The sequence below is a fragment of the Tiliqua scincoides genome, chromosome 2 (assembly GCF_035046505.1).
Source record: "Tiliqua scincoides isolate rTilSci1 chromosome 2, rTilSci1.hap2, whole genome shotgun sequence".
NCBI lineage: Eukaryota > Metazoa > Chordata > Lepidosauria > Squamata > Scincidae > Tiliqua > Tiliqua scincoides.
The window spans coordinates 251,481,711-251,493,766 of NC_089822.1; the positions used below are offsets into that span (position 1 = coordinate 251,481,711).

A 12,056-nucleotide genomic window follows, 5' to 3' on the forward strand; every position below is an offset into this window, starting at 1 on the left:
TTCCAAACACCCTTCAGAGGCAACTCCACATCGCAGCATCACAAATAGTGGCTTATTCTTTTTGTGTGTATTTTTATCTGGCTTCAAATACAATTCCCCTCAAGATGCAGGAATGATTCTTTTGGGACCTGTGGGACAGGGCTCTTGTGTCTTCAACAGTGCCAATGCCGCGATGCACCAGGCAGTGGAGCAGAATGAGATTCTGGGCCTGTGCATGAGGGTGGGGCCCCCTAAATTCTCTGGCAACCTCTTTGAAAAGCATCATCACCATCACTTCGCTAAGACTGCAGGCAGTGAAGTAATTACATGGCTGTCACGGACAATCAAACATGAAAACATTTCCTTTATTGCTGCTTCCCTGCTTGCCTAATACAATTCACTATTGCCTTACAGTGTCTAATTAAAAAGTCAACATGGCATCTTAGAGTACAAATGAGAGACTGGGAATATGGCCAATAAAATAAATTAAAACTGGACTGGGTGGATACGTAGCCACATGTTGGAATAGTTCCTGACTGCATTCTGGGCCTGGGTTTGCAGGACTATGCTGCCTCCTACTGGCTCTCTTACAGGTTACAGATTTACAGGTGCAGATAAGAAAATCCACCTGGACATTATTAAAGAAGGCAGCTTCTGTCCAAGAAGGGCGCAATGATGTCTCAACCTCATATTTCCTTTATTAAGACAAATGCCAGGGTGAGGGATACTTGCAGGGGAGAATCAGTAGGGAAAGGAGATCCATGTTGGCAACCTTCAGTCTCGAAAGACTATGGTATCGCGCTCTGAAAGGTGGTTCTGGAACAGCATCTAGTGTGGCTGAAAAGGCCGATTCGGGAGTGACAATCCCTTCCACACCGGGAGCAAGTGCAGTCTGTCCCTGGTCTGTCTCCCTGGCCATGGGCCTTCTTTCTTTGCCTCTTTGCCTCAGCCTGTTGGCCAAGTGTCTCTTCAAACTGGGAAAGGCCATGCTGCACAGCCTGCCTCCAAGCGGGCCGCTCAGAGGCCAGGGTTTCCCACTTGTTGAGGTCCACTCCTAAGGCCTTCAGATCCCTCTTGCAGATGTCCTTGTATCGCAGCTGTGGTCTACCTGTAGGGCGCTTTCCTTGCACGAGTTCACCATAGAGGAGATCCTTTGGGATCCGGCCATCATCCATTCTCACAACATAACCGAGCCAACGCAGGTGTCTCTGTTTCAGCAGTGCATACGTGCTAGGGATTCCAGCTCGTTCCAGGACTGTGTTGTTTGGAACTTTGTCCTGCCAGGTGATGCCGAGGATGCATCAGAGGCAGCGCATGTGGAAAGCGTTCAGTTTCCTCTCCTGTTGTGAGTGAAGAGTCCATGACTTGCTGCAGTACAGAAGTGTACTCAGGACGCAAGCTCTGTAGACCTGGATCTTGGTATGTTCCGTCAGCTTCTTGTTGGACCAGACTCTCTTTGTGAGTCTGGAAAACGTGGTAGCTGCTTTACCGATGCGCTTGTTTAGCTCGGTATCGAGAGAAAGAGTGTCGGAGATCGTTGAGCCAAGGTACACAAAGTCATGGACAACCTCCAGTGAGATGCTTAACCCTTAACCCCCTACCAAATTCCCCCACAAAAATTCCCCCCATCATATCACATTTTCTCCCTAGCCATGATACAAACCTGGAAAAAAGTCCAGCTTGGAAAAAACACTCGGGGTGCACGTGTGTAGAAATGATTTTTGCAGATGAAAATTAGCAGGCGTTCTCACTGATCTATCCCTGCAGTCTCCATGTTTATTTTTATCCTGCTCTTCTTCCAGAGAGCTCAACGTAGTATACACATTTCTCTTGTCCCTTTTATCTTCACAACAACTCTGTGAGGTGAGTTAGATAGAAAGAAATGACTAGTCTTGATCTTCCAGTAAGCTTTTGGTTGGTGAGGAACTGAATCCAACACTAACCACTGTACCAGCGGTTGGCAAACTCGCGACCACTGTGCAACAAAAAAACAGCCCCTGTTCCAAGCACTGTTCCAGCCATGCTGCTGCTAATCTGTCCACCTGATCTATACAGAGCAATGCTCTGTGCTGTCACGTCTATTGCCCATCACCACAACAGGATTTGCGCCCAACTTTCAGGCAAACGCAACTGCCCAGAGTATTGCTCTGCACAGATTGGGTGGACAGATTAGCAGAATGCGAGGCAGAATGGTAAACTCTGCTCGTAATGGGGAGGGCGTTGCTTTGCACCGGATCCAGCCCACAGGCTGTAGTTTGGCAAACGCTGTACCATACCATAAGTTACATCAGCAAAAACAGGTTTTGGAAACATAGAGTTACCAAGGTAATGTGCCTAAGAGTATGGAAACTGGAGTTGCACAGAATTCTGATGTGAGGTTTCACAGAGCTTACACCACAGCACACTGACATGAGCATATCCAATCTGATCCATGGGACTCAAGATCAAACCAGATATTTGGGGTAATAAAAATAGTGAAGAAACCATAGCTGAGCTACAGCAGGTTGCCTTACTGAATAATCGTTCCATCAAAAACTGAGTCTTCCTCACTCATCGCAAGGACATAATGTGATAGAGGCCTCAGGGGACCATAGCCAAAAGAATGGGTAAAGCTTCTCTGTAAAGGAGGTCCTGAAGGTGAAGAGAGGTTCTGAGTTGCAAGAGTTGGAGAATGTCACCCGTCCTGCTTCATAGTCCAAGCTGACCAGAATCCTGCGGGTTGGAATGTCTGTCTCTGGTCTGGAAGCCGACGTTGCAGGAAGGAGCTGGTATGGGCCCAGCTCCACAGCCCAAACACCGTGTTCTGGATCAAGTACCACCGGCTTCTTTCTATCCACAGATTCTTGAGCCACACCCAGGGCCCAACCACAGTGGCCTTTCACATCCACCAGCCAGTGGTGCCGGCCGTATAGGAAGCCCTCGGAGCCTAGAACACAGAAGGAGGGGTAGAACCTTCTAGAAATATTGCAGTGAACTGGACAAACGTCTCTGCGGCTCACGGTCCTCAGGTCAGCTGAAATGGCAAGGCTGGGATGTGCTGAATCAGGATCCAGGGTCAAGATCTCTGCAAGGACAAAAAGCAAAGTTAATGCAGTGTGTATGTAATATACAGCAGTTGTCAAACTTTTTAGCAATGGGACCCACTTTTTAGAATGATAATTTGTTGGGACTCACTGGAAGTGATGTCATGGCTGGAAGTGACATCATCAAGCAGGAAAATTTTTTAAAAACCCCATAAGACAAATTCAAATCAATTAAGTAAATTAAAATTTACAATAAATATGTTTAAAAAATTATTTAAAATAAAGAAAAACCCTCCAAACCCTCCCAAGCAGTTGATGATCTGTTTTTTAAAAAATCCCCTATCATCCCAAAGTCTGCAATCGTATCCACACTTACCCAGGTGTAAGCCTCATTGACGATCATTGTTAAAAGCATATATATAGTAGCCTGTTCAAAGTACAAATCTGTCACCTTTCCCCAAATTCAGTCTCATACCATGATAGCATCAAGTCTAATACATTCAAAATAGAATACACATTGAAATGAATTCTAAATTGAAATTGAATTCATTAAATTGTGTTGTGACTGTCATGAATATGTACAGTTCAGGCCTAGTAGCATTGCAAGGCCTGAACCAAGCTAAAACAGTAACACAGAAGTGGCTTGCATTTCCTAGCTGCTAGGATTTACAACACAATGGAAGATGATTATGTAGCACCTAGGCAGCCAGAAAGACGCCCATCAAGGATGGAATGCAGCTGCAGATCTCCAGGGGGGAGGGAAGAGCTGAGAGGGTGAACTTCCAGCCCCACTTCTTGTCTCTTGGTGAGAGAGGTGGTGGGTGCACATCGTGCCCCGCCAGGACCATGTGGCCATAGGTAACTGGCCTGAGGTTCTACAAAAGAAGCTGACCCAGGTGAGGGTTAGGAAATAATAGAGTTAGCCAGTTAGCTTTGTTGTTTTATGCTGTTATGTTTCTTAGAAGTTTTTATGCCTCTAGCATTTGCTGCCTTTTGTAACCTTTTTGTAACGCTATGTATTTAATAAAGTAGAAAATCTTTTTACCATGTTGTTTCATTGTCTGTTGGGGACAAATGTTCAGAATCCTGCCTAGCTGTTCAGCAAGCTACCAAAAATCCTCTAAGTTCTAAGGGATCTAAGTTCTAAGGGTTCTACCTGATCTCATCTAGTGAATTTCTAAGGGAAATGGAAACCTTTGACTCCTTCCAATTTCATACTTATGACATACCACCATTGATACTAACCTCGCATCTCAGTCATGTGCTCCCACAGAACAGTCTTTTTCCTAGTTAAATGAAAAATTCTCTCTTCCAGTTCAGTGGTCGACTCCGGCACCCATTTTGGAAATGTCCAGTTTTGACACCTGCAGGTGAGGAGAGAGAATAAAGCAGAGACAACAAATGACAGCATCCCTTGCTTACAAACGATTAATGATTCACACAGCTGGAAGGCATGTCATAGTTGTGTAAAAGCCTACTACGCTTAACTGCAGGGAGAAATGACTGAGCACCCTCCCACCATACAATGGTAAAACTAGCACCCTCTTAGAAAGCCAGAGAGCTGTGAAGAAAAGTTGGGCTATGTGAAAAACATCACACAGAACCCAGGAACAAGATGCTTCTCTTAGCCAGAAGGAGAGGCAGGAGCAAGGAATCTGATGACTGGAAGAAGGTACTGGAAATAGCAACGAGGAATCCAAAATCATGATGGCTGAATAGGGACAGAGTAGGCAATGGGAGAAGAAGTACAACTCTGTGGAAAAGAGAGGCAGAGCAGGAACTATAGAAAGAATGGATCAAGGAGGTGGGAAAAGACCTCATACAGGTCCTGGGGCAGAAAGACTGTGTACTACTTGTAGAAAGGAAGGGAGTAAAAAGACATATGAATGCTTGGAAAGCTGTGGGACTGTGGAGGGTTTGGACCTTGAGGTCAAAGGACATTAAGGCCAAAGACATGAATATGCGGAACAGTCTGTATTGATTTGAGATTTGGGCCTTCAGGATTCTTTGACAACTTAGAATAGAAAGAATGAAACAACACCCCAAAACACTTGCTTACCTGCTTAAGAGAGTTCCAACATCCTAAGAGAAAAAGAGAAATGCTAGGGTGAGAACTAGAATTTTGAACAAAGGGAAGTAAGCTAAGAGGATAGTCTTCACAGAACACCAATTCATATGTTCACATTCCTTTACGCAAATTCATTACGGGTTACAAGTCATAGTAGGTATGTGCAAGCTCTTGGTTTTTAGAGGCAGGCTGCCTCTGATTGCCAGATGCAGGGGAGGGCACAGGGACACAGATTGTGTCTGTTGTCTTGTGTGCTTCCTGGGGCATTTGGTGGGTCACTGTGACATATAGGAAGCAGACAAAGCTATCAGCTAGTAACTGCTATGAAGGTCATACATACATACATACTATGAAGGTCTTTCTTCCAACTGCTATGAAGGTCTAGAATTTTGGACTAGATGGGCCTTTGGCCTGATCCAGCAGGGCTCTTCTTATATTCTTATGTTCTTATAGCTACATGGAACAAGTAATATAAGATGGACTCTCTATGTGAATGCCTGATTGGGCGATGGCTCCAATAATTTTTCCCTCCTTCGGGTATGGTGACCAGGTGTGGAGAACTTGGCTCATTCATTATGTTACCAGCATTGTAGAAGAGAGAAGGTATGCTCTCCTTCACCAGAAGATAGTCATATGTTACCTCAAGGGAATGGTTAAAGCAGCACACTTGTTTGATTCCAGAAAACAGTGTGATAATTATTTCTTATGGAACATGGAACCCTAAACAGAACAACATCCCATAAAATTACATGCATATGTACACACTACCCCTTTTCTTTCCCCTGCCCTTTCTTGTCTTCCTGAACCTCCAGTTTACCTTGAGAAGCTCAGTATCTGGCTGCTGACACACGTGCTCCAACTCGGCGATCAGGCCTTGCAGCAGTGGTGCTCCCTCCTGGACCCTCCTGTTGTTCTCCTGCTGCATTCTTCTCAGGTTGTGGGTCACTTTGGACAGCTCCTGCAGCAGGTGGCTTTCTCTGTCCTGCAAGATCTTCTGCAGGCGCTGGAACGTACAGACCATTCGCTGACTCTTGGCTTCCGCACGACCCTACAGAGGAAGGAAACATTAACACCGAAAGCAGCCTTAAATTCATGTGACACTCTCCTGGGGGAGGAATATTGGTAACAGCAAACCAACATTCCTAAAAGTCAGCCTGAGCAGCACCTGCCATTGCAAATATTCCTTTTCAATAGACTATTGGAGGAGAATGCCATTGAAGCAGACCCATACCCAACGCTCTCGGCCATGAGCTGAAGGCTGGCAACAGCAGGCATAAACACAACCCTTGTCAGGGAAGGGAAACTTACCACCAGCATCTCCAGTCTCTTCCCTCTGTTTATGGCAAGGATCTTCCGACTGTCCCTCTCGCTTTTTAGCATCGCCAAGTGATGTAGAAACTGCACCTGTCCGCAACAAACAGATGAAGTCCACAGCTAAGAAAGCGGATCATTCTCGGTTCCATTTATTTTTCTTTGTCACAGGTCCCCATGGAGATACAGGTAACACATGCAGCTCTTCCAAGATCCCTGTGCACTGCTGAGAGGTGCAAGAACACAAGTCTTTCCAAAAGCAGCAGCTTCTGCCCTGGGTATCATGTGCCCACAAGGGCAGCTCTGTTGGATCAGATCAAGCCCTCATCTCATTCAGCGTCCTGTGTCCCAAAGTGGCCAACCAGATGTTAATAACCAGGGGGACACCATAATGACACTGATTGGTGGGCAATTAAAAGGCAGATTGAAGGAGGTACATCTTCACGCATAATTACTCTGTGGAATTCACTGCCACAAGATTTGGTGATGGTCATAGCTTGGATGGCTTTAAAGAGGTGGATTGGACAAACCATTTTCTCCTACTTCTTCCAATAGAGATTAGATGTTATCGGGAGGCCCACAAGCAGAAAATAAAAGCATGCATCTCTCCTGCTGTTGTTCCTCTGCACATGATATTCAGAGGCATACTGTGGCTGACAGGGAGGTAGTAGACAGGGAGCCATGACATCATGGCTAGTAGCCATTGGCTGATTGTCATTCATGAATTTGCTTAAAATTTTTGAATATTTAAAAATAATATATTCGTCATTTTTTATTTCTTTAAAAACCAATATAAAAAAATTTCACATATAGTGCCAGTTTGAAAAGGCTAATCAATTTTTTTTTGGGGGGGGGGGAGGGCCTCTCACCTACATTTGCAAGGGGATAAAAGTGGAATGGGAAAGATTATCTTCACAGGACTTGTGAAAGGGAAATGTATTTGCAATATAAGGGCCGGAATGCCACAAGGTCACTATGCAGGCAGAAACAGGTATCAGCTGGATGGGTGCTGCACGTGTGGCTTGCCTCCCGATCCTACCGCATGGCCTGTAGATGTAAAGCCCTGCTTTAATTGCTTACAATCAGCTGTTTGGGGTGGGGGTGGGATTTTGTCAAACAGCAGAATTTTAGTACTGAAACCAAGGATCAGCATGCATTAGGTAAGGGCGTTATCATCTAGCTAGGTGGTGATGGAAAGGAAGAGGTGAAAGGGAAGCAATGCATTAGTCATTATTAGTCAGAAGATGTTTTTATTCCAGCAAGCCTTTGATGCCTGATGGCTGCTTTTAATTGTTTTTACTGCTGATTTTATTGCTGCTGGTTGCTTTTTATCTATTTTATTGCTGTTTTTATGTATTTTTTGGATGCATTTTAATGTATTTTATTATTTTTAAATGTTGTTAGCCGCCTTGGTTGCCTTCCAGGGAGAAAGGCATATTACAAATCAAATAAATAAATAAATAAATAAATAATGTACAGTACGTTACTGGGCTGGGGCACTTCCTTGAGGAGCAAAAGCTGCAGCATAAATACTGTTAATAATAATTTGGGGCTCTTCAATCTAGAAAAATGGCGCACGGGGGGGACGACATGATCAGGACACACAAAATTATGCAGGGTTGTATAGAGGGAGGTTCTTCTCCCTCTCGCACAACGCTAGAACCAGGGGACATCCACTAAAATTGAGTGTTGGGAGAGTTAGAACAGACAAAAGAAAATATTTCTTTACCCAGTGTGTAATTGGTCTGTGGAACTCCTTGCCACAGGATATGGTTATGGCATCTGGCCTGGATGCCTTTAAAAGGGTACTGGTCAAATTTCTGGAGGAAAAGTCTGTCATGGGTTACACATGTATATGCAACCTCCTGGTTTTAGAAGTAGGCAACCTCAGAGTGCCAGATGCAAGGGAGGGCACTAGGATGCAGGTCTCTTGCTGTCTTGCGTGCTCCCTGAGGCATCTGGTGGGCCACTGTGAGATACAGGAAGCTGGACTAGATGGGCCTTTGGCCTGATCCAGCGGGGCTCTTATGTTCTTACGCTCTGGAGTTAAGATGCATCTCCTCCTACCCTTGGCCTGAAATTCAGTTGATGGGGGCCTGAAACATGCAAGGTTGAAAGATGTGCTTGCTAACAAGGCATGCGTCACTTCCACTGTGCTGGAATGGGGACTGTGCTGTAAATCCAGCTCCCTGAGCATATGTTACCCAATTCACACTCCCCCGCCATTTTCTGTTTTACCTTGTACTCCTCGGCCGCCTCCTCCACAGGAATCACCATGTGAGCTCTGTGCTCCTGGGATCTGTCACAAACTACACAGATCAAGGCCTGGTCATCCCGGCAGAAAAGCTTCAGAGCCTCCTGATGTTTCTTGCACATTTCTTTAGCAGCTGGCTTGCTGCCAGCCCTGGAAGCTGGATCTGCAGGAGCATGAAGTTGGGCAGGGGCCAAGGCCAACTCCTTAGCCCTTTCGGCCACTTTCCCCAGCTGGGTGTTGGGCCTGAGTTTTGCTTGGCGGGACCTCTTCCTGCACTGTGGGCAGTCGAAACTGGTGCCCTGGCCTCCCCAGAACGTGGTGATGCAGACCCTGCAGAAGTTGTGATCGCAGTTCAGGACCACAGGGTCTGAGAAATAATCCAAGCATATGGGGCAGAAGAGCTCTTCGTGCAACGCCCGGGTGGGATTCACAGCTGCCATGGCTGCTGTAGAGAGGAACACAAAAGTCAGTTTGCAAACGTCCCTTCCTGGCCACCTGCCACAGCCTGCCTCCTCTTTTACTTTCACATTCAAAGTAGGCAGAGCCAAAGCAGAGAAGCTGTGAACAGGAGGGAGGGGAATTCCTCTCTGGCTTCTGAGAGAGGCTGGAGCTGTAAGACCTAGTGATTCAGTTAGTTGCCACCTGCACTGGAAAAAAAAAACAAACCAGGTTGCTCCTGTGCTTTTTAAGCACTGCAGTGATAGAACATCTGCTTTGCAACAAAAGGTCCCTGGTTCAATCCCTGGTATCTCTAGGAAGTGCTGGGCAAGACTTGTCCAAAACTCTGAAGAGCCAGTGCTAGTCAGTGTGCTAGAGGGAGCACTCATCTGACTCGTCATTGTAAAGTTTCATATGATTTGACATGCATGATAGAACTTTATGCGTGTTAGCTGCATTGGTAAGTTTGCAGTGTATCCCCAGCTGCAAAAGAGCAGTGATCCCATTTCTGCTCAGCCCAAAACACGAGCCTTGTATTGCTTTTGATGCCACATGAAAAGGTTCCAGGGTGCTATGCCGAACCAAAACTTGAGCATGGGAGTGGGTGGGTTGGTGGTCCCGGAGAATGGAAAGCAGGAAATGTGTCCTGTTCCCTTTCTTTCCACCAGGAACATCTCTGTATTGTGCAAGGAGAGAAGCTTTTATAGCTTTACCGTTCTCACCCACTCCACCCTCCCCCCACGCCAGAACTCTTCCCTGGGGCATTTGGTGGGCCGCTGTAAGATACAGGAAGCTGGACTAGATGGGCCTATGGCCTGATCCAGTGGGGCTCTTCTTATGTTCTTATGTACCAGAAGCTCCTGTGGGCTTGAATAGGCCAATCCCTTCTTTTTCTGCCCTCCATTTCCCCCCCCCCCAGCTATTCTGTGTCTATTTTTCCCTGTCTGTTACTTGGGCAACCAAAAGCTAGCTCTCCCCATTCCTCATCCTGCCTATCTAATGGTTTTTCAGTTACCTTAGTAATTATGCTGACATGCTGTAAGGAAATTTCCCAGGGAAATTTGGCTAATTAGCTCTGAGCAGGGTACATTAGATCTTGTTTTTCCCTGCACACTGATGTGAGTTTACCTGAGCAAGGAGAAAGTCATTGCACTTTCCTGATTGGCTTATCTCAAGTTCTGGGAAAGGTAGGGTGATGGAATGAGATAGACGGTTTGGCACAATGAGAGGATGCGGGGACAAAGGAGCAAATAAGCAGCCCATCTTGGGGCATTCCATGTATAAATGCTTTTATGCGAATGCCCGAAGTCTACGAGCAAAGATGGGAGAACTGGAATGTCTGGTGACAAGGGAAAATATTGACATAGTGGGCATAACGGAAACCTGGTGGAATGCGGAGAATCAGTGGGATACCGCAATCCCGGGCTATAAACTCTACAGGAGGGATAGGCAGGGGCGTGTTGGAGGTGGGGTGGCTGTTTATGTTAAGGAAGGGATAGAATCCAGCAAAGTAGAGATTGAAGGTGGGTCCGACTCCACTGTAGAATCTCTGTGGGTTAAATTACCAGGCTTGTGCAGCGATGTAATACTGGGGGCGTGCTATCGTCCTCCAGACCAGAAATCGGATGGGGACCTTGAAATGAGGAAACAGATCAGGGAGGTGACAAGGAGGGACAGGGTTGTAATCATGGGGGACTTCAATTATCCTCATATTGACTGGGTCAATTTGCGTTCTGGTCACAATAAGGAAACCGGATTTCTTGACGTGCTAAATGACTGTGGTTTAGATCAGCTAGTCACGGAGCCCACCAGAGGACAGGTGACTCTGGATTTAATTTTGTGCGGTACGCAGGACCTGGTTAGAGATGTAAACGTTACTGAGCCATTGGGGAACAGTGATCATGCTGCGATATGTTTTGACGTGCACGTTGGGGGAAGAATACCAGGCAAATCTCTAACAAAAACCCTTGACTTCCGACGGGCGGACTTCCCTCAAATGAGGAGCCTGGTTAGAAGGAGGTTGAAAGGGAGGGTAAAAAGAGTCCAATCTCTCCAGAGTGCATGGAGGATGCTTAAAACAACAGTAATAGAGGCCCAGCAGAGGTGTATACCGCAAAGAAAGAAGGATTCCACCAAATCCAGGAGGGTGCCCGCATGGCTAACCAGCCAAGTTAGAGAGGCTGTGAAGGGCAAGGAAACTTCCTTCCGTAAATGGAAGTCTTGCCCTAATGAGGAGAATAAAAAGGAACATAAACTGTGGCAAAAGAAATGTAAGAAGGTGATACTGGAGGCCAAGCGAGACTATGAGGAACGCATGGCCAGCAACATTAAGGGGAAAAATAAAAGCTTCTTCAAATATGTTAGAAGCAGGAAACCCGCCAGAGAAGCAGTTGGCCCTCTGGATGGTGAGGAAGGGAAAGGGGAGATAAAAGGAGACTTAGAGATGGCAGAGAAATTAAATGAGTTCTTTGCATCTGTCTTCACGGCAGAAGACCTCGGGCAGATACCGCTGCCCGAACGGCCCCTCCTAACCGAGGAGTTAAGTCAGATAGAGGTTAAAAGAGAAGATGTTTCAGACCTCATTGATAAATTAAAGATCAATAAGTCACCGGGTCCTGATGGCATCCACCCAAGGATTATTAAGGAATTGAAGAATGAAGTTGCAGATCTCTTGACTAAGGTATGCAACTTGTCCCTCAAAACGGCCACGGTGCCAGAAGATTGGAGGATAGCAAATGTCACGCCTATTTTTAAAAAGGGAAAGAGGGGGGACCGGGGAAACTATAGGCCGGTCAGCCTAACATCCATACCGGGTAAGATGGTGGAATGCCTCATCAAAGATAGGATCTCAAAACACATAGACGAACAGGCCTTGCTGAGGGAGAGTCAGCATGGCTTCTGTAAGGGTAAGTCTTGCCTCTCAAACCTTATAGAATTCTTTGAAAAGGTCAACAGGCATGTGGATGCGGGAGAACCCGTGGAC

General features: G+C 46.2%; 1 protein-coding gene across 1 annotated transcript; it reads right to left on the reverse strand.

Moving 5' to 3' along the window:
• Nucleotides 1–1,595: 1,595 nt before the first annotated feature.
• On the reverse strand, nucleotides 1,596–9,075 carry LOC136639045 (E3 ubiquitin-protein ligase TRIM7-like). Its single transcript, XM_066613072.1, has 6 exons — nucleotides 8,620–9,075; nucleotides 6,379–6,474; nucleotides 5,888–6,118; nucleotides 5,062–5,084; nucleotides 4,248–4,366; nucleotides 1,596–3,043 (listed from the first exon to the last, which is right to left on the reverse strand). Exons 1-6 carry the CDS (start codon nucleotides 9,073–9,075, stop codon nucleotides 2,526–2,528), a joined length of 1,443 nt encoding a protein of 480 aa, XP_066469169.1. The 3' UTR covers nucleotides 1,596–2,525.
• Between the last annotated feature and the right edge of the window lie 2,981 nt (nucleotides 9,076–12,056).